The 22482-nt window shown below is 45.0% G+C and overlaps 1 protein-coding gene across 1 annotated transcript in view; it reads right to left on the bottom strand.

The window, feature by feature from the left end:
* Window positions 1-4117: 4117 nt before the first annotated feature.
* The window catches only part of LOC133114796 (medium-chain acyl-CoA ligase ACSF2, mitochondrial-like), a 28309-nt gene continuing 9944 nt past the window's right edge, over window positions 4118-22482 (bottom strand). Inside the window, exons 8-16 of the mRNA XM_061224447.1 lie at window positions 22290-22441; window positions 19838-19935; window positions 19624-19700; window positions 19386-19493; window positions 18924-19075; window positions 18574-18715; window positions 8444-8554; window positions 6067-6135; window positions 4118-5644 (exon numbers count right to left, since the gene is read on the bottom strand). Of these exons, the coding sequence (XP_061080431.1) occupies window positions 5594-5644; window positions 6067-6135; window positions 8444-8554; window positions 18574-18715; window positions 18924-19075; window positions 19386-19493; window positions 19624-19700; window positions 19838-19935; window positions 22290-22441 (960 nt within the window). The 3' untranslated portion in view covers window positions 4118-5593. The remainder of the gene's footprint in view (window positions 5645-6066; window positions 6136-8443; window positions 8555-18573; window positions 18716-18923; window positions 19076-19385; window positions 19494-19623; window positions 19701-19837; window positions 19936-22289; window positions 22442-22482) is intronic.

The following is a 22482-nucleotide window of genomic DNA, read 5'->3' as shown; positions in this document are numbered from 1 at the left end:
CATTTGTGCATCTACCAGAGATGTTCACAAGTCATCAAATGCAAAGCCAAGAGAAGTCCAGGTCTCTGAGCTAGAGTCCAAGTCAAGTCTCAAGTCTCCAGAATGGTGCAGCCTAAACAACAGTATGGCTATAGAAATTCATCACAATTCCCAGCCTAATTGAAGATATAGGAACCAGAAATATAGAAGATATATTCTGTATCTGACATCAAGTGTGTGACAACTGAAGAAGCAGTATTATCAGGGCCACACAAAAAGATAGTGGTTATTTAATACCATTTATTCATATATCAATGAACTACCATGCCTGACCCAACGTTTTGGCAAAGCCTTTCTCAAGATAGCTGGAGAAAGGCTTGCCAAAACTTCAGGTCTGGTGTGGTCAGTAAGTAATACATCAATAAATAATATAAAATCATTCTATTTCATAATAACTTTGTGTGACTCATTCGACTCATAATGTAAGCATTACCATGGGCTGTAATATAAGGTGATGGTCAATGACAAAATAGGGCCTGGTTAATCCTGGACTCAATGCAGCTTTATAGGGATAATCTCCAATTAAATTTAGACAAGGACTAGGCTTCATACGCATCTGAGACTAATTATAACTTTATTTGTAAACAAGGTTACAAAGTGTTGAAATTTGAATCACATTGCAGTATTGGTTCATGAATGTACTTTTCAATTTTTTAATGAAAGGTTACTGTTACGCGTTTACTTTAATCATTCATAAAACTCTAATGAGGCTGGATATGTAAGAAGTCGGGACTTACGATCTTGGATCTTGGGAAATTATGAATCATTTCAAAACCGCATGCAACTACAGTACATGGCAAACTCGGTGTCTCCGGTAGCTTTTCATGTCAACGTCAATTACAAACAACCGCTCTCGAAAATACAGTTCATATTTGTATGCCACTGGAACACCAAACAATGTCCACGCAACTTGTACATAACGTCACAAAACAAGACATTCAAAATCACTCGCTGTCCTACTTGCATATCGATCTTAAATATCATACTGAAAGGTTAGTAAAATAGTGCAACCATTGATTAGGCTCCAGATCAAAATCCCATAACAGTTTTACTGAAAACGTAGCTGCTTGTGTGAAGTACGTTGACAATGAAAATGTAAGGGGCTTTTCAAGCCAACCTGAAGAAGTTTGTTTTATCGTTACTGTACCTTACGCTCTTGGTTCTCTAGCTTGCATAACTTTTCATGATCAACCATTTGATATGCAAGCCAACATCGCTACAGCTTGGCAGTCAACAAAATAAGAAAATATGCGCTTCTGTTATGCTGATTAAATGATGAGAAGGACATTAGCTATACTGAGTCTGAAACGCAAGTTATGTTAACGCGACAGTGAACAGCGGTGGGATAAGCTCCGTTGCTTACCTTTCTTTCCATATGCATTTTCAAATGCCTGTTGAAATTTGACGTGGTTGATCCCGCATCTTTTATTTTAATTCTCCACATTTTGCTGAATTATTTAATCTCAAAGGCCAGGCCAGAACATGCGGAACTGTAATCTTAGCCAGCTACACTGCAAGAAATACAGCATAGGGGGTTGCTACTAAAAGGCACAGGGTGTGGCGCAACGGCGTTCGGTGTGTTTTAATTAAGAAATATCTTTTATATGAAAAACTGAAAAATAATCATTGGCTGTGACATTATTCAATTCGTTATTTTCACGGTGCCATTTGGCACTCTTATTGTTCAGGAGTCCTCATTGACGAGTCCGAGTTGAGTCTCAAGTCATTTTTGGACGAGTCCGAGTCGAGTCTGGAGTCCGCCTAGCCCAGGGGTCGGCAACCCTGGTCCTGGAGAGCCGCAGGGTGTGCTGGTTTTTGTTTTCGCCTTAATACCAGCAACTGATTCATACCCAAGAAACCAGGTGAGGCGAGTTAACTGTGTAATCCACTGCTTTAATCGATCAATTAAGTGCTGAGTAACGACAAAAGCCAGCACACCCTGCGGCTCTCCAGGAGTCCAGGGTTGCCAACCCCTGGCCTAGCCTATATGCGACTCAAGCGCGATTTGAGTACCATCTCTGGCGTCCACACATACATCCATCCATCCATCCATCCATTATCTGAACCCGCTTATCCTGAACAGGGTCGCAGGGGGGCTGGAGCCTATCCCAGCATACATTGGGCGAAAGGCAGGAATACACCCTGGATGGGTCGCCAGTCCATCACAGGGCACACACACCATTCACTCACACACTCATACCTATGGGCAATTTAGACTCTCCAATCAGCCTAACATGCATGTCTTTGGACTGTGGGAGGAAACCGGAGTACCCGGAGGAAACCCACGCAGACACGGGGAGAACATGCAAACTCCGCACAGAGAGGCCCCGGCCGACGGGGATTCGAACCCAGGACCTCCTTGCTGTGAGGCGGCAGTGCTACCCACTGCACCATCCGTGCCGCCTCCACACATACATAAAGCACCCTATTCTGGAGCAATCTACCTTTTCAGTTTATCTGCAGTGGACATAAATGACATCAAAAACAACAAGTCAGGACGTAGAAACTTTGAAAGGAAAAGCTTCTAAAGAGAACAAGGAGAAAAAATGTGTTCCTCTGGGTGAACCTGTTGGAATTACATTTTGTTTGTTAAAGTAAGATGACAATAACTGAGAGGTGAAGTAAACAAATGTAGTCTTACCTGGCACTACAATTAAATGCAGAAATTTTTCTGACTCCAAAGGTTAGATTAACTGCTCCTCTGTTCTAACACTTCAACAACAGGAACTGCACATGAAATGCTATACGAATGGTGCACAGGAGGTTGTATTAGCGAGTCTCCTCAAACCATTCCACATTTCCCTCTATATACCCAGAGTTTACCGGAAAACAAAAGATTAATCAATTAAAGAGTCACCTGACGGTGGTAACAACAATGGTCCTGCTGATGTTATCTCTGTATTTCTTACAAACCTGGTTAACCTTTGTAGCACAGTTGGATACTGACTCACTGATTGCATTAACTGATTTATTTGTAAATGGTATTTCAAGATCAGCAATCAGCATACTACACCACCAGTGACACCAAACTATTCCCCACAAAAAAACTAAAGTCACCAAACACTGTATGTGGAAAACCCATGATCTATATAGTAGTATTTCAATTTAACAGTTCTGGGAGCATTCCACTGAAGTGGCAGAATTGCACAGAGGCAACGCAATGGGTGCCATAGTCCTGTATTGATGAGCACTGTCTCATCATCAAACCTCGCTGACCGTGTGTCAACAAGGGGGGCTACTGAGGAGGGACGCATTGTGAATGGGACGAGATCCACTTGTAAAACCCCACGCGAACCCAACAATGGAATTTAGCGAGGGCTGAAGGTATCAGCGTGCTTGTCCTTCTGGTGTTGCTGAAAGAATACTAATAGGGTTAAAAATTAGTGGCCCCTATGCGGAGAGTCTAGATCAGCCAATAAATAAACCACGATACAAAGACAGTAGTACCACTCTGCCTTCCGCTCTTTACTGGTCCAGGCTGACCAAGAATCTCCACAATAGGGCCAATACATTCACCTTCGTTTATCTGACTCCATTTGAATAATAATTGAGATTAGTTGTCCACATTTGGTGGATGTCTTATTCATAATTTTGACTTGATCGCTATAGGAATCCTGTACTGAGAAGAACTCTCTGAACAATCCTCTGCTGGTACCGCCGCATGTCACATTGCGCGTTATGTGCACGTCTCACAAACTGACTAGCTATCTGTAGTCATTACAGAGGTCGCAGGAATAGCTACTCTCGGGTATATCTGTTTACAGCCTAGGGACCTAAGCAGACCAACATAGCTACGGCTGTGCTCGACATGAATGAACTACCACGCGGAGGCGAGGGATTTACCATCATAGGTCTACGGGTGCTATACGCCATGATACATTAAGCGTAAATATTCATCCTCCCTAGACCAGTTCGAGGGGGTAAACCAAGCATTCCCTGAACAACATTGAGTGTCAGTAAGCGAAACCACACAGATCAAGTTTTAACAATTTATTTTACCAGGCAGGTTACATACGTAATTACACACTTGTTCCAAATACAATATAAAAGCATTAGAAAGGAAACAAATTACGGAGTCTTAGAAGTCATACCTGGTAATAAAAGCTACATACAGGAGTACAGACAGAAATTACATAGAAATTACGTGCACGGTGTGCAACAGGAGTCTGATTGCATTCTTCCCAAAATCTGGCCTTTGATGTTAACCCATCTGGAATAAGTGTGTGTGTGGGGGGGGGGGGGGCAGTGGTGCTAGGGCATGCCCCACAACTGAACCGTGTAACATGAACTGCTTATGACCGCTAAGGGTCGTATCTTTTTTTAATATATATATATTTTTAACTGTACTGACAATTATAATTGCATTTTCAAACTTTAATTTGGCACATCTTCATCGTTAAATGTCAACATTGTAACACTGTATATAAATGTTTAAACGTTCACACCCCTAATCTGCTCCATGATTAGGGGTGTGAACTCCTCTGGTCCTCTGTCTGCTTCTCTGGGAGTGTGTGATTGTTGTCGCAGTGATTATGTCAGTCCATCTTGGAAGCCTGTCTGTGTCTCTGTCATCTTTGCGCTTTGGTTTACGCCTGATCTTTTGAGGCGGAGATTTGATGGGGGCTTGATGGGGTCAGCCTCACAGGCAGTTTTGCCACTAGGCCTGCTAATGAGTTGGATTACATCCCTTCACCTCAGCCCTGAATGAATGGGACGTGATCCACTCAGAGGAACTCAGCTCTAGATAATTGAGGGAATGTCATGCGCTAGTGCACTGCGACAACATGACAGTGGTAGCATATGGAAATTGCAAATGGCATGCGCTCGCCGCAGCTACACTGTCTAGCTCACAGACTGGAGCAGCACTCACTCCGTCACACGACCCATGTTACAGGAAGTCTGAACTGGGCCGTGGATCTGCGGTCATGGGGAAACACACTTAACAGGGAATGGCCCCTGCATCCCCAGATTTTGGAAATGCTTTTGCAGAGATTTGGACACGCAGCTGTGGATCTATTCAGCTTGCATGAATAGACCCATTGTTGTATGTTCTTTTTTACATGGAGGGTGGGTGCCTCCTGTAGCATTATTAATGTTGGAAAATAAAACTTGTCAACAACTTTATTAATTTTGGTAATATATAAAAATAATTTCCACATATTTAACGGTGCCAATAATTCTGGAGCCCACTATATATTTATTTGAAATACAAGTAGAATTAATTATCAAGTTCACTGTATACTCACCCTTAAACACTAAACAAGCTCCTCTGCAGCTGCTTCACCAGTATTTTAACTGAAGTAAGAAACCTGAGCTTATGGCAAAGGCCTATGGGACATCCAACTTGATCTAAGCATTCACATCAATGTTGCCTTCAAATGTAAGCAAAATAAGGCACCTTAGAAGGACAATTATTTATACATTTTTGGTTTGGAAAATGCCTACAAAGGAGAAGTGTGAAAAATAGTGAAAATGTTGCTTTTAAATGTTGCTTTTAAATGCTGCCTGTAGCTGCCTTCTGATTGAGACACAGCCACACACTCAAACTGGCCCATCATACTCCCAGGCTCTTCTCCATCTCTGCACGCAGCTTGGTCTTCTGGACCTGAGGATGAGAACAGAGAACAGTTGGTGGGCGTCATGCGGTTGCTGTGTGGTGTGCATCTGCATTGAACTGAAAGCATGGTACTTGAAAGTAAAATGCCGATATTTCCACAGCATGGATCAACCAGGATCACTCAGCCTAGGAATTGTTTTGCAGAGTACCTCGCCAGTCCCAGAGCTGTTCCTCTCACCTCCAGCCTCATTTCTATAAATCATACACTGGCCTGAATTCGCTCAACATCTTAACAAATGACCAAGCCCATATTTTTAATGAAAGTTCTGCACTCAGCAAAATGAATTTTAATAGTAATTGAATGTGTTTTTTCCATTGAAAAATAGAAATTATGTGAGTGTCACAGTTGAGGACATAATGCTAATGTCCAGGAGACTTGTTGGCTGCTCATGCTCTGAGTCAGTCCTTACCTTTCCATTGATAGTGAGCGGGTAGTCCTGCACAAATGTCACATAGCGTGGGATTTTGAAATGGGCGATCTGCAGGAAGAGACAAAAAGGCAAAAACTTACACTGAAGAGAAGCACTCCATCACACAGTACTCACAGACTCATTCGGTATCTTTGTACAGGTACTGGTGCCTTAGTACAAGTGCTAAGGTACATGACTGGGACCCGGTGGTTCAAGCCCTGTAGTAGCCACGATAAGATCCGCACAGCTGTAGGGCCCTTGAGCAAGGCCCCCAACCCCGCATTGCTCCAGGGGGGATAAGTCACTTAGGATAAAAGTGTCAGTTAAATAACTTAAATGAAATAAATGTTCTAACAGGTGTATCAGAGTGTGTCAGAACAGGTACAGGTGTGTAATAGCAGTTAGAGGTGTGTTATAACAGACATGTTGTCGTGAGCCCGGGACCCCGTGCCGAGCTCAGACCTCACGTTCCCACGAGCAGTACCCCATGAGGAGGTGTCTCGGAGACGAACTCACTTTTCCTTTAAGTACTTTCGAACGTCCTGGAGAACTGCCCAGTCTCGAAGTGAAGTGGTGTGACGCAACGCTGTTATCTGATCTCCTGTATTCACTGTATTCCTCTAAAAGACCCTTTCTTTATTAATTCACCCTCTCTCAGATATGATTATAGTCAGATATACTTTATTATAATCAAAAGAATAGAGTTATACAGCTCACAGGTTAAATATCATCTTTCAGTTTGCTAATCACATACATTGCTTTATATTCTTTCAACCGTATTCCGGTGCCTTTACGTGATTCACATAAGGTTCATATAACCCCTTTCCTTTTCTAATTCACCTTTCCACCAGATGTTAATATCAAGATACACCCTTCAAATATCCATCCTCTTTGGCCTTTACCTTATCCTATAACTCCCCCTTCAGGGAGATAAAAGCTACTCCTAGATATTATGGGCACAAACACCCCTAAACTTTTCTACTTTTTTCCTACCTTATATAGTATCTTACTGAAAAATAAAAGACATAAAAATGAAAGGAAACTTATAACTTTAAATCACCTAACAATGCTACCTTCTACCTTATACGTAATATAAAATATAATTACCACCCATGCCCCAAATATAGCCGTCTCGCTTTCCGCGGGATTTGATCCCTCCTCCTTGCTGTTGATGAGCTCTTTGAACAGCTACATTGGTTTGGGAATCTGGGGCAGGATCAGGACTCCGACTTTCGAAAGACGTGACTTTGCTCCAGTCACTGGCTCCAATGCCGCAGATGTCCTTGGAGACAGCCTTCACCTGCACTTCGTACCGCGAGTGCCTGTTGTATGGGATGTACACTGGTGTGTCCGGTAAACTATACTTCTCCTGCCAGTCAGAGGACCTGCTGCTTCTGTAGTGACACAGCTACCCAAGGCCTTCATTTCCATATGCTTATGTCAGTAGTAGAGCTGGAGGTCTCTGGTGGGTATCTGTTGGCCGCCAGGTGCAGTTCATGGCTCCAAGCATGTCGTAAACTCTTTCACCAGCTTTTCTGTACGATGAGGGTAGCGCATGAACACCTCTTCGCTATCAGTCCTGTTGCCACAACTCTTGGGCTGAGTCCGCACCGCGTACGTCACTCCGTTCTCCATATCCAGACATTCCTGGTAATGCGTAGATTCCTCCGTGCGAGACTCCAGGTCAAGTTCATGCAGAAGTCGTTGGGGAATTGCAGATACACATCACTAGGCAGAGGGAGCGCGCCACTCCAGCTTGATTATAGTTGTCCTGCGTTGCTCTCTCCTCAACAGCCCATAGATAACTTGTTAAGCGAAATCCTAAGAGGCTTTTTTAACGTCTAAAAGCTCACTCCTTATATATCCTGAAACTTGTATAGAAGTGTACTTATTTTGGTAAGACATTCATCCAGAAATATCCCCATTATATCGAGTGGGAAAACACTAGCTCTATTCATCACTGTTATCTGCCTCACTGTCATAGTCTCTCCTGGACTCTCTCCAAACTTTGACGTCATACAAGCCAGCAGTAAGTGCCTTCCACCAGCTCAATACATTCTTCAGGTGCTCTTTCTTGTGGCGCCTTAAGGAATCTACAAAGGACATCCAATTAATAGCCGAGTGTAATTCATCACCAAACTCCTCATACTCTTTCATTTCCCAATCGTCCACATTGTTTTCCTCATCTCTTTGCTTTAACCAGGCCTTATGCTCCTCCCCTGTAGGAGCAAGCCCACACTTCTCAACCAAGAATGTTATTATACATTCATGTTACGCATGGCCTCAGTCAGACCTTTAGCCTTGCTCCTTAGTACCCTAAATCTAAGTCCTCCGACTTCAGACTCCTCTGCGGACAAGTAGTGGGTGTGTCTCTGACCTGGCCCTTGCAGTAGGCTTTGATTTCCTCAGCAGTGCAGTCCTGTCCCTCCTTCATCTTAATGCAGACGCATACCTCCTCCCCCATCCTCTCATCCCGCACCCCAACCACCTGCAGGGCACACACAGGGAGAAAAGCATTTCCTTTGATTGGTCCCTGCCAGTTAGTGACTGATACACTGACATGCTAAGTTGCCATTTTTATTTCTTAACCAAATCTTGGTCTCTTTTTGTTCAAATTTTTATTAATGGATAACCCCTAGAGATGAGCCATCTCGTTTTCAAGGGGGTCCAACACAGAACATACAATACAATACAATACAATAGTACAGTACAACAAACACAGTCACGTACACCATACATACGCAGAGGCTCTCATTTACCGATCCAGCCCGCACATCGTTCCCATAAACCCGCAATACCACATAGTAGTAATAATAATAATAGTAATGGTAATAATGATGATAATAATAATAGTAACAAAATAACCAACAAGCAAATACAGTGATGCTGAGACGGGTGCGTGGGGGTTGGACCCAAAATGCACGACTCAGAAACAATAGTAATATAAAGACCCCTCAGGGCTTTATTTGGGACGAATCCCAGGAGAGTAGTCAACCCAAGCAAAGTCCATACACGTAGATCCAGCCAAACAAAAAATAAAGAAACAAAAAGCACGGTGCCGAGGGAAGAGGCAAACTCGTAGTCGGTAGACGTGCAGGGAGGTCCGGTAGCGGAAGAGCTGTCAGCGGGGCAGATGAACAGACGGGCGGCAGGCAGAGGCGTAGTCGTGGGCGAAGCGGGAGTCGAAACCATGAAACAATCAGCGAAGCAAAAGTACAAAAACGGTAGGCGAGGACGTAGTCAAAAAACAAACGATGGTCACAAAACAGAAATCAATAAACAATGGTCAGTAAACAGGCGTGGATCGTAACGTGTAATCAAACAGTAAATAATGCTCAAGAGTTGCGTGAAAAAACAGAGGCAGACAATTTCGCAGTGAACAGTTGCGCGACTGGGCTATAAATGCAGGTGTAGACAGGTGTAGACAATTAGTTAGAGCGTAGCAAGGAAATGGAAAACAGGTGCGATGGATGACAAGTTTAACAAGGAGATTAGTAATCGTTAGTAATAAACCTATCCTGCCCTAGCATTAGTAAATTAGTAAATGACATGCACGAGAAACGTAAGGTAACATGAACACATGATTAGTCTTGTTAGTTTCTACCCAATCCTGATCTAGCGTTAGTAGTTTTAGTAAATAGACAAATAGAACATTAGGGGAGTGAAGGACAGAACGAGAGAGAGAGAGAGAGAGAGAAAAGGCGGAACGCAAGGTTTGCGGAAAAACATGTAAAAGTGTATGCATAACAACGACCAGTTAACGTAACAATAAACATGCATCGAAACATAACACAAAGCGAAACTAAGACGATAATCACTCAACATAACCAGGTAATAAAATCGTACGATAACATAACTAGACATGACAAGAAAATAAATCGTAACGAGACATAACTAAACATGACAAGAAAATAAATCGTAACGAAACATAACTAAACAACATGACGAACCTAGACAACATAATACATGATAAAACACTACGTGACTAAGACAACATGAAAAAACATAAAACATGGCGAGACAGACCTGAAACGTGACAGGACCCCCCCCTTAACGACCGACTCCTGGCGGTCCTTGGAATTTATCAGGGTGGTCACGATGGAAGTCTCTGATAAGCGATTTGTCCAGAATGAGACTGGGAGCGACCCAGGAACGCTCCTCAGGGCCATAGCCCTCCCAGTCAACCAAGTATTGCACCCCACGGCCCCTCTTACGAATGTTCAAGAGTTTCTTGACCGTGAATGCGGGGTGGTTGTCAATAATGCGGGGGGGAGGTGGTGGGGGATCCGGGGGACATATGGGGTGAGAGGATACGGGCTTAATACATGAAACATGGAATGTGGGGTGAATCTTAAGGGAAGCAGGGAGTGACAGTTTAACAGAGGAAGGATTGATGATTTTGTGGATCTTAAAGGGACCAATAAAGCGGGGTTGCAGTTTGTGGGAAGTGGCTTGGAGGGGAATGTCCTTAGTGGACAGCCAGACGGAGTCACCTGGTTTGTAGGCCGGAGCTGGAGTGCGGTGGCGATCAGCAACACGCCGATTACGATCTGCCGTGCGTAAGAGCGCGGCCTTGGCGTCCCTCCAAATCTTGGCACATCGCTTCATGTGGGTGGCGAGGGAGGGAACCGCGATCTCAGCTTCTTGGTCGGGAAACAATGGAGGTTGGTAGCCAAGAGAGATCTCAAATGGAGATTTCCCGGTGGCGGCGCAGGGTAAGGTGTTGTGTGAGTACTCCACCCAGATGAGCATCTTGCTCCATGAAGCCGGATTCTGGGCAGAGACACAACGTAGCGCGGCTCCCAAATCCTGGTTGGCCCTCTCGGTTTGCCCATTGGATTGAGGGTGGTAGCCGGATGAGAGGCTGGCCGTGGCACCGAGGGCCAGGCAGAAAGCTTTCCATACTTGAGAAATGAATTGTGGGCCCCGGTCGGATACAATGTCTGAGGGGATTCCATGGATGCGGAACACTTCCTTAATAAGTACATCCGCAGTCTCTTGGGCAGTGGGTAACCCTGGCAGGGGGATGAAGTGGGCCGCCTTACTGAATCGGTCCACCACAGTGAGGATGGTGGTGTTACCTTCGGAAGGGGGAAGTCCGGTAACGAAGTCCACGCCGATGTGGCTCCAGGGTCGGCTGGGCACAGGCAGAGGTTGGAGTAGACCAGCCGGGGCTTGGTGGGAGGCCTTGCTTCTGGCACAGGTGGTACATGCATTGATGAAGCGCCTGGTGTCAGGGATCATGGAGCTCCACCAGAATCTCCGCTTCAGCACCGCCAAGGTGCGGGTAAAGCCGGGATGGCAGGAAAGGAGGGATGAATGGGCCCATTGCAGCACCTGTGTCCGAGCGGCTGAGGGAACGTATAGGCGTAATCCGGGGTTGGACCTGGGATCGGGATCCTCCCGTAGAGCCCTCTGGATCACCGCCTCGATCTTCCACGTGACAGATCCGATAGTGCAGGAGGCAGGAAGGATGTTCTCGGGAACCTCACGCTCAGAACAGGTGTTGAATTGACGGGACAGGGCGTCGGGCTTAACGTTCTTCGAACCCGGGCGGTAGGTCAGAGAAAAGTTGAACCTCCCGAAGAACAGCGCCCATCTAGCCTGTCGAGAGTTCTGTCTGGAGGTATGCCAGGTTCTTGTGGTCAGTCCAAACGATGAACGGCTTCTCGGCCCCCTCCAGCCAATGTCTCCACTCCTCCAGCGCCAGTTTGACTGCCAGCAGCTCTCGGTTTCCAACGTCATAGTTCCTCTCTGCAGGGGACAGCTTCTTGGAGAAGAAGGCGCAGGGGTGTAGTCGGTTGTCAGCGGCCGCCACCTGAGAGAGCACTGCTCCCACCCCTGTGTCGGAAGCATCCGTCTCGACCACAAACTGGCGGGTCGGGTCGGGGTGTACCAGGATGGGAGCGGAAGAGAACAGTCTCTTGACCTTGGTGAAGGCCGTCTCAGCTTCGGGGCTCCACCGGAATGGCACCGCAGGGGACGTGAGCTTGGTTAAGGGGGCAACCACTTGACTATAGGATCTGATGAACCTTCGGTAGAAGTTGGCGAATCCCAAGAAGCGTTGGAGCTGCTTACGTGAGGTGGGTGTGGGCCAGTCGGTAACTGCCAGAATCTTCTTGGGACCCGCCCTGATCCGTCCCCTCTCTAGGATAAACCCTAGGAACTCAACTGTGTCGGAGTGGAAGACGCACTTCTCCGCCTTGACGAATAATCTGTTCTCAAGGAGTCTCTGTAGAACTTGCCTGACGTGGTGCTCATGATCCTTGGCATTGGTGGAGTAGATCAAGATGTCATCCAGGTAGACGAACACATGGCGACCCAACAAGTCCCGAAGAACATCATTCACCAAGGCCTGGAACACAGCAGGAGCATTGGTGAGGCCGAATGGCATGACCAGGTATTCGAAGTGTCCAAGAGAGGTGTTGAAGGCGGTCTTCCATTCATCGCCCTCACGGATACGGACCAGGTGGTAAGCGTTGCGGAGATCCAACTTGGTGAAGATGGTGGCCTCGTGAAGTGGGTGGAACGCGGAGTCCATCAGGGGCAGAGGATACTTGTTCCTCACCGTGATGTTGTTCAGCTCCCTGTAGTCGATGCACAGGCGTAGGGAGCCATCCTTCTTCTGAACGAAGAAGAATCCCGCACCGACGGGAGAGGAAGAAGGGCGAATTAGTCCGTTAGCCAGGCAGTCACGGATGTATTTCTCCATCGCCTCCCTTTCTGGTCTGGAGACGTTGTATAGGCGACTTGAGGGAAGTGACAAACCAGGAAGGAGCTCGATGGCGCAGTCGTAGGGTCGATGAGGCGGCAAAGACTGAGCTTGTGTCTTGGAGAACACTGTGCCCAGGTCATGGTAAGGAGAGGGGACCCTATCCAGGGAGGGTTTGGGAGTCTGTGGTAGGGCTGGCACTCCCTCTGCTGGTGGTGGGGCGGAACGCAAGCAGGACAGATGGCACTTAGGATCCCATGCTTGCACTTGGTTAGAACTCCAGTTGATCGTGGGGTTGTGTTTCTGGAGCCAGGGTAATCCCAAAATGAGTTGGTCATTAGGGGACTGGATGACGCGGAACTGGATCATCTCCCGATGGTTTCCAGAAATGATCAATTGTACGGGAAAAGTGATGTGCGTCATGCGACAGAAAGTCCTTCCATCCAGCGACCGCGCATTCTCAGGGTGGGGTAGAGGGAGGGTGGGAATGTTCAGTTCAGACACCAGAACCTCGTCGATGAGGTTGGCATCCGCTCCAGAATCCACCAATGCGTTAACCCGGGTAGTTCCGTCGGGGAGAATCAGCAGGGTGGTGAGCGTGGGACGATGGTTGTCTTTGTCAGAACCCCCATGCCTGTCGACTGCTCTCACCTCTACTGGTCGCCTGGTCCTGAAGGAGCACCGAGCCTGGGTGTGACCCGGCCTCCCACAGTAGAAGCATGAGCCGGTGGTTCTGCGGCGTGCTCGTTCCTCAGTAGAGATCTTGGTACCGGCTCGGGACAGGTCCATGGGTTCGGGTCCCTCCGACTGCTGCTCCTCTTGTCGCGGGCTTGGCCCCTGCCTGGGGTACGGGTTGCCGGGAAGGATCGGTCTTTCCGACCGGCGTTGTCTGGCACGGTTGTCCAGGCGGATCGTGGTGCGCACGAGTTGGTCGAGCTGGGTTATGGGGTCCAGTCGCGCCAACTCGTCCTGGAGCGTCTCACTCAGGCTGGCCAGGAAGAGATTCGCCAATGCTGCATCGTTCCAACTAGTAGCCGCCGCGAGGGTGCGGAAGTCGATGGAGTGATCTGCCGCGGTCTTCCGTCCCTGGCGCAGAGCAATCAGTCTCTGGGATGGCTCCTGGTCGCTGGATGCGTGTTGGAACACCTTCCGAATCTCATCGGCGAAGACTGGGTAACGAGGAGGAAAAGAATCCCCGGACCACACCGCCGTAGCCCAATCCAATGCCCTCCCCTTGAGCAATCCCATCACATAGCCTATCCGACGGTCGTCGCTGTTGTAGGTCTGGGGCTGTTGCTTGAAAACAAACTCGCATTGGAGTAGGAACGCCTTGCACCTCTCAGGTTCTCCACCGAACCTCTCCGGAGGGGGTTGTTGGGGCTCCCGGAATTGCCAGGCTCCCGAGGGGTTGACCGCCGGGGAAGTGGGTGGGTGGGTGGGTTCCTCCTGTGGTTGTGGCCGGACTGCGATGGCGAGCCTCCTCATCTCTGCACACAGTTCACGAATCTCCAGGTGAAGCTCGGAGATTCCTTGTGAATGCGGCCGGACGATGGCTCCTTGTTCCTGGAGGGCGTGGAACATGGCAGTTGAGTCAGCAGGGTCCTTAGTGGCGAAATTGTTCTGAGACGGGTGCGTGGGGGTTGGACCCAAAATGCACGACTCAGAAACAATAGTAATATAAAGACCCCTCAGGGCTTTATTCGGGACGAATCCCAGGAGAGTAGTCAACCCAAGCAAAGTCCATACACGTAGATCCAGCCAAACAAAAAATAAACAAACAAAAAGCACGGTGCCGAGGGAAGAGGCAAACTCGTAGTCGGTAGACGTGCAGGGAGGTCCGGTAGCGGAAGAGCTGTCAGCGGGGCAGATGAACAGACGGGCGGCAGGCAGAGGCGTAGTCGTGGGCGAAGCGGGAGTCGAAACCATGAAACAATCAGCGAAGCAAAAGTACAAAAACGGTAGGCGAGGACGTAGTCAAAAAACAAACGATGGTCACAAAACAGAAATCAATAAACAATGGTCAGTAAACAGGCGTGGATCGTAACGTGTAATCAAACAGTAAATAATGCTCAAGAGTTGCGTGAAAAAACAGAGGCAGACAATTTCGCAGTGAACAGTTGCGCGACTGGGCTATAAATGCAGGTGTAGACAGGTGTAGACAATTAGTTAGAGCGTAGCAAGGAAATGGAAAACAGGTGCGATGGATGACAAGTTTAACAAGGAGATTAGTAATCGTTAGTAATAAACCTATCCTGCCCTAGCATTAGTAAATTAGTAAATGACATGCACGAGAAACGTAAGGTAACATGAACACATGATTAGTCTTGTTAGTTTCTACCCAATCCTGATCTAGCGTTAGTAGTTTTAGTAAATAGACAAATAGAACATTAGGGGAGTGAAGGACAGAACGAGAGAGAGAGAGAGAGAGAAAAGGCGGAACGCAAGGTTTGCGGAAAAACATGTAAAAGTGTATGCATAACAACGACCAGTTAACGTAACAATAAACATGCATCGAAACATAACACAAAGCGAAACTAAGACGATAATCACTCAACATAACCAGGTAATAAAATCGTACGATAACATAACTAGACATGACAAGAAAATAAATCGTAACGAGACATAACTAAACATGACAAGAAAATAAATCGTAACGAAACATAACTAAACAACATGACGAACCTAGACAACATAATACATGATAAAACACTACGTGACTAAGACAACATGAAAAAACATAAAACATGGCGAGACAGACCTGAAACGTGACAGATGCAATGGTAAAGGAGCAGGAAGACAGTAGCATTAAAAGCAGCAACATGACGTTTTAAGAAAGGGTAATAATGAGTTCTTAAATATACTTAGTGAGATAATTGTTCTGATGTTGACGGGTAGATTGTTCCAGTCGGAGGGAGCTTTGAATTTGAAGGCGCGTCTGCCAATTTCTTTCTTGGTTTTGGGAACAGAGAAGAAAGGTTGCTGTATATGTCTAAGAGAGTATGAGGATATGTGTGGTACTAGATAATGCTTTAGGTAAGAGGGATAGTTAAAGTGGATGCATTTGAAAATGCATTGAAGCCAATGGTAATGTCTTCGAGCATTGAGGGGTAACCAGTTCAGAGTTTCATACATAGAGCAATGATGAGTTTGATAGGGACACCTTAGAATAAATCGACAAAGACTATTGTAAATAACATTGAGGGGTTGAAGATGTGTTTCGAAGGTGTTCTGATAAACAATGTCAGCATAATCCAATATTGGCAATAACAACTGTGTAACGATTCTGTTTCTCATCTGAAAAGTAAAGCAATTTATGGAGCGATACAGTATGCCCAAATTGCGACTTAGTTTGTTAGTGATATATGTTGTTTAAAAGAAAGCACTGGGTCGATCCAAAGTCCAAGGTATTTATAAGATTCACATGTTCAAGAGGTGATCCATCATTAAAAGAAATAGTCAGGTCTGGGGCATCACTCAGACCGTGTCTGGTGCCAAGCAACATACTACATGACTTCCTTTTGTTAAGCAGTAGTTTGTTGAGTGAGAACCACTTCTGAACAGGCAAACTCACCTTGCAAGGATCTCTCAATTGCAGATCTGTTAGTGCTAGATGTGTAAATTGCAGTGTCGTCGGCATATAGTTGTACTTGACAGTCAGAGCAAATTTTAGGAAGGTCATTAATAAAAATGGAGAAAAGGAGTGGACCTAATGATGAGCCTTGTGGTACTCCCTTCTCGACAATTACGTAATCGGATTGACTTCCATTGAAACTGACGCACTGGTGTCTATTGTGAAGATATGAGTTAAACCATAGTAGAGCAGTCTGAGAGACACCAATGGAATACAGTTTATCAAGAAGTAAATAGTGATCAACAATGTCGAATGCCTTGGTTAAGTCAAGAAAAATTACACCAGTGAGTTTGCCATTCTCAGAAGCAGTAAACACGTCGTTTGTAAATTTTAAGAGAGCTGTTGTTGTTGAGAAGTTAGGCCTGAAACCAGACTGGCATGGGGACAAGATGTTCAGATCAGTAACATAGCGTGATAATTGATTGAAGATTAGTTTCTCAAAGATTTTGGCTATAGAATTTATGATAGAAATAGGACGGTAGTTATTAATGTCATGGGGGTCACCTCCCTTATGAAGTGGAGTAACTATGGCACATTTCCAGGTGGAAGGGAGGGCACAGGTTGATAATGAGAGGTTAAATAAGTCACAGAGTGGACACATCAAGATATGAGCCGCTAACTTGATAAATTTAGTCTCAATGCCATCTGGTCCAGTTCCACAGGTCAAGTTCATGCAGAAGTCGTTGGGGAATTGCAGATACACATCACTAGGCAGAGGGAGCGCGCCACTCCAGCTTGATTATAGTTGTCCTGCGTTGCTCTCTCCTCAACAGCCCATAGATAACTTGTTAAGCGAAATCCTAAGAGGCTTTTTTAACGTCTAAAAGCTCACTCCTTATATATCCTGAAACTTGTATAGAAGTGTACTTATTTTGGTAAGACATTCATCCAGAAATATCCCCATTATATCGAGTGGGAAAACACTAGCTCTTATGCAACTTTTTTAATGAGCCTATTCATCCACTGTTAAGTCACAGAGTGGATACATCAAGATATGAGCCGCTAACTTGATAAATTTAGTCTCAATGCCATCTGGTCCAGTTCCACAGTCATCTTTTAGTGCATTGATTGCACATTGGACTTCGACAGGTAGAATCTTTCGAAAGGAAAATGAACTTGTACAGGTAGAGCTACTAGAAGAATCACATGCCATGGGTGGGTCAAATACACAAGAGCTACCTATAGAGGAAAAATGCTGATTAAAAACATTTGAGATAGTGGAGGGATTGTGGATAATGTTGTTGTTGAATCGAATCTGGGTGCTGGTATTTTTGTTTGATTTATTGAGAATATTGTTCATAGTTTTCCAGAACCGTTTAGGATTATGCATATCATCAGATAGTTGTTTTTTGTAAAAGTCTGATTTAGCATTGTGTGTTTTTGTTGTACATATGTTCCTTAGAGATCTATATTTGTCCCAGTCAGCAGGATCCTTGGTTTCTCTGGAGATCCTCCAAGCTTTATCCCGTTGTTTAAAGAGACTAATCAGGTCAGAGCTGATCCAGGGTAAGTGTTTACCCTTGACCCTGATTTCCCTCCAGGGGGCATGTTTATCAATGTCTCTTCACTCTGGACTCAATGATTCTATTGCACCCACAGTGGACAGGCATAAATATCACTGGTAGTACACTACAACTGGAAAGACAATATCAGGCCATAGCTATGGTAATAGGAGTCGTCTGGCAGTCGGAGGGTTGTGTGCTATATGAATGCCAACCATTTACCATTCATTGCTTTCCAACAAATGACTGTGCGCAGTCTTAGAAGACCAGGGGACCCCAGTCAACCCCTCAGAGGCTCTCTCTTCTACTGTCCAGACCCTGACATTTCTATTGGCATTTGCATCTGTACCTGTAACAAGTTTTAGACCTCTGGGTTTCTTGCTAAAAAAATCCCCAGACCTCTGATACCAGAGCCTAAATCACAGTAGCAGTGGGGGGGAGCGGGGTTCAAAGTCCAGTGCTCAGCACCAAAGCATATGCATCTGGTTATCTCAATAGTACCTTTCCTGCTTGTACCAACACAATATTCTGGTCACAGTCAAATAAATGTGTTTCCTTCCTGCAAAAAGGCTTAGTCCTTACTTTAGCTCCACCCATTCTCGGGGGTGACAGAGCTGCAGTGTACCAACACATCAATCCCCACCCTCTATCCCACGACTTACCTGCACGTCATGCACTTTGGGGTGGGTGTGAAGGAACTGCTCGATTTCAGCAGGATAGATGTTCTCTCCTCCTCGGGTGATCATGTCTTTGATCCTGCCCTCGATTCGGCAGTATCCATACTTGTCTAGACTTGCGATGTCACTATGTGAGGGGAGACATTTTAATAGACTGCTCATGTGTAATAAGAAAAATAATAACTACTGCTTTTAGCTATATTAACTGAAAAGTAAACTTGGTAATATGGCTGGTTATCATCTTTTGTGGCTCCTCTGTTCCACGTTACTATGTTTGTGTGAACGGGACATTTGCTCCAGGTTCACTCTTCGAGTTCATTTTCACACAAACTCACCCGGTCTTGTACCAGCGGTCCTTGGAGATGCACTCCAGTGTTTTGTCAGGATCGTTCCAATACTCCTGCATCACACAATATCCCCGGATCATCAGCTCTCCTGATGTCCCCAGGGGCACAATCTGCCTAGTACTAGGGTCCACCACCTTCGCCTGAAAAACACACTCACTTCAGACCATTATTGTGATCACCACCATCATGATCATCACCTTCATTGTCACCATCACCACCCCTACCATCTCCACCATCATTAATTTTCATCACCAGCAAATCTAGCCAGGCTAAATTACTGAAAATGTTTCTTATGCAAGATGCACATGCAGTTGGTGTAGGTAGATATGAGAGTGATCGTCACTAAACAGGGGTTTGTCCACAGAAAAACAGTCTTAGATGTTTTTGATAAACTGACAAAAATGCATTAGAAAAGGTATAGATGAACATTGGTACAATCAGATACCTCACCTCAGTATGGTTCATAATACAGCCTACAGTCTCTGTCTTTTTCTCCAGGTCGTCTCTCGGGAACCCAACAAATGTGGCAGGGCTGTTCTCTGTGGTGCCGTACCCGATCTTCCCCATCAGAAAGCCATCAGCAGCAAGGAGGGTTGCAGACAGGGAGACCACATGTTCAGCTCTTTCACAAGTCATATTACTGTCCAAATTTAAATTTTGACAGGGCCTGTGTATGTCTGAGACTCACCACCACGTCCTTCATATTCATGGTAGTCATGACCTTTTTCATGACCTCAGGTGGACAGGGAGAGCCACCCATGTATCCTGCAGCACAAGACACACCATCAGATGCAATCATTTACACATTGTGGCCACCACAAACACAATGACCCTCACACACTAACACATCATTATTATCATCATCATAACTACAGGTTTACATCCTGACTCCCGTCAGCTACCTGTTTCCAGAGAGGACAGGTCATACTTGTTCAGGTCTTGTTCATGTTGCCCCAGCATGTCGATGTACATGGTGGGCGTGCCGTATAAAGTGGTGCACCTGAGCAGAGATAAGATACACATTATTGTACGTTTGGATAAAAGTGTCAGCTAAATAAAGGTAATGTAATACACAACTGGACATATTGCTTTTCATAATGCAAACAGTAACACACACACACCTCACAACAACACTAATTAGGTAATTATTCCAATGAATCAATCAATCAATCAATCACCTTATGACCTTTAGCTAATTATGAGTGTATTACAATGCAGATTTATCTACGAAGAAAGACCAATTATTCAGGAGACCCTGAAATAACAGGCTGTGAGGTGATAGGCATTAGTTGTTATAATTTTTTAGTGGGTACTGTAGTTACTGTTAGAAAGCCACACACAGTGGAGTCCATAAGTATTTGGACAGTGGGATAATGTCTGCTCTGTGCTGAAAATGAGGTTAAAGTGCCGACTGTCTCCTTCAATTTGAGGGTATTTACATCCACATCGGGTCCAAAAATCCAGGTAGGATTTACATTTTATACATAGTCCCTTCAGAGGACCAAAAGTCCCCTTAATAAGTCTGAATTAAATCACCAACTTGGAGCATGTATAAGAAACCTTTCAGTATCAAATCTTGGCTTTTTATTGACTTTGGAGTCCGCTATTGCCATTTGTCAACATAAGGACAGCAGTTATGCCAAGGACAGTCAAGGAAGCATTTATGAAGCTGAGAAATAAAAAAGAGCAGGCAGAGACATTGGCCAGACAATAGGCTTCCAAAAATCAACTGCTTGGAACAACATTGAGAAGAAAGATCACGGATGAGCTGAGCAATCACAATAGGACTGGCAGGCCAAGGAATTTTTCGTGATATTGAAGAAAAACCCCCCAAACACGTGTCCGCCAGACCAGAAACACTCCTCAGAAGGCAGGTGTGGATGTGCCAGTGACTTCTGTCTGCAGAAGACTTCACAAGCAGAACTAAAGAGGCTACAATGCAAGATGCAAACTACTCTTTAGCTGCATAAAAATGATGTCAGGTTTGCAAGGTAGTACCAAAAAGAGCCTGCAGAGTTCTGGTAAAAGGTCTACTGGACAGATGAGACAAAGGTTGACTTGTATTGGCAAGAGCTTTTTGGAGAGTGGAGTGTAAAAGGAACTGGCCAAGAACCAGTTTTTGCTAGCTCACGTGCCTTCAGTGATAATGTAACTGTTGATAGCAGCAGTGTACAGAAGTATCTCATCTGCTCAATTTCATTCTAATGCTTCCAAAGTCATTGGATAGTGCTTCTTCCCATGGCAAGGCAATGATACCAAACAAACACCAATGTTCTCTGCCTTCCTAATGGCATTCCAAACTGTTATTTTATTTTGTAAACCCAATTGTTTAGACTTTATCTCTGACAGTTTTTATTTATCAGTCTTTATTTATGGCTTCCTTAACTTTCATTGGCACAACTCCAGTCCTCATGTTGGCAAATGACAATAACAGCCTCCAAAGGAAATCTAAATCCAAGAATCACACCTAGCTTTCTCATACATGCACTGAGGATATGATCGAATATACCTGACTGATCAGAGATAGCTGAGATCCCAACTGTCCAATTACTTTTGACCCCATGAAATGGGGGGGGACTACCTTTACTTTACCTTAAATTACATCATAGTAATTTGGCAGACATGTTCATCCAGAGCAATATACAATAAAGTGCAAATCATAACCAGGGACAAGTGCGCTGAACACCACAGAGGGAAGTATGGTTCCAAGTGCTTGAGTGATCACAAAGATAAAAACTTGGACCTATAATAAATCACATAAACTGACGAAGAAGTAGCAAAAACAATAAACAGTAAGAATAGTAAAATTATTATACAAAATGTCTGATAATTACAGCATATGCTCCAGGTTCAACATACATGGCAAAATAAGAAAACACAGGGAGGTAAATACCCTCAAATTAAAGATGACAGTCTGCATGTTAATCTTATTATTCATTGCTCCATTTCAAATCTAATGTGCTGGAGCCATAGGAACAGAAATAGTACCACAGTCCAAATACATATGGACTGCACTGTATATATATTTTAATCGTTAGAAGCATTATTTCATTCATGTTTTTTTTTTGTCATATCAATGAATCTAATAATAATAATGATCTAGCTTCGGGCAATATCCTTGCTGCTGCACACATCAGGTCTTGCTGTGACCTATTTCAAAATCATGTTGCACAATAGCACTCCTCATTGGCTAAAAGCAGATATTCATTAGTCCCATACATTTAAATGGTACATACAAAACGTGCTGTAATTACAACAAGGTGAAACCAAAATGTATAAAATACCCTTATACCCTTAATAAAGACTCTGAGTCAGCGATTTGACCATGTGTGAATGACAGGTGGGAGGAGGTACCTCTCTTTCTGGATGGCCTCCAGGTTGGCCCGGCTGTCGTAAGCAGTTGAGGGGAAAATTAGGGTGATGCCATGCTGGGCCATGGTTAGCGCTCCTTCCACTGAGGCAAAGCAGTGATACAGGGGTACGGGGAGACAAGCGCGCACATGCCGCTGATACCCCAAAAACACAGATGCCTATTACACTCAAGCAT

This window comes from Conger conger, chromosome 16 (genome assembly GCF_963514075.1).
Source record: "Conger conger chromosome 16, fConCon1.1, whole genome shotgun sequence".
Classification (NCBI taxonomy): domain Eukaryota; kingdom Metazoa; phylum Chordata; class Actinopteri; order Anguilliformes; family Congridae; genus Conger; species Conger conger.
This window is presented reverse-complemented; position numbering and strand designations above follow the sequence as displayed.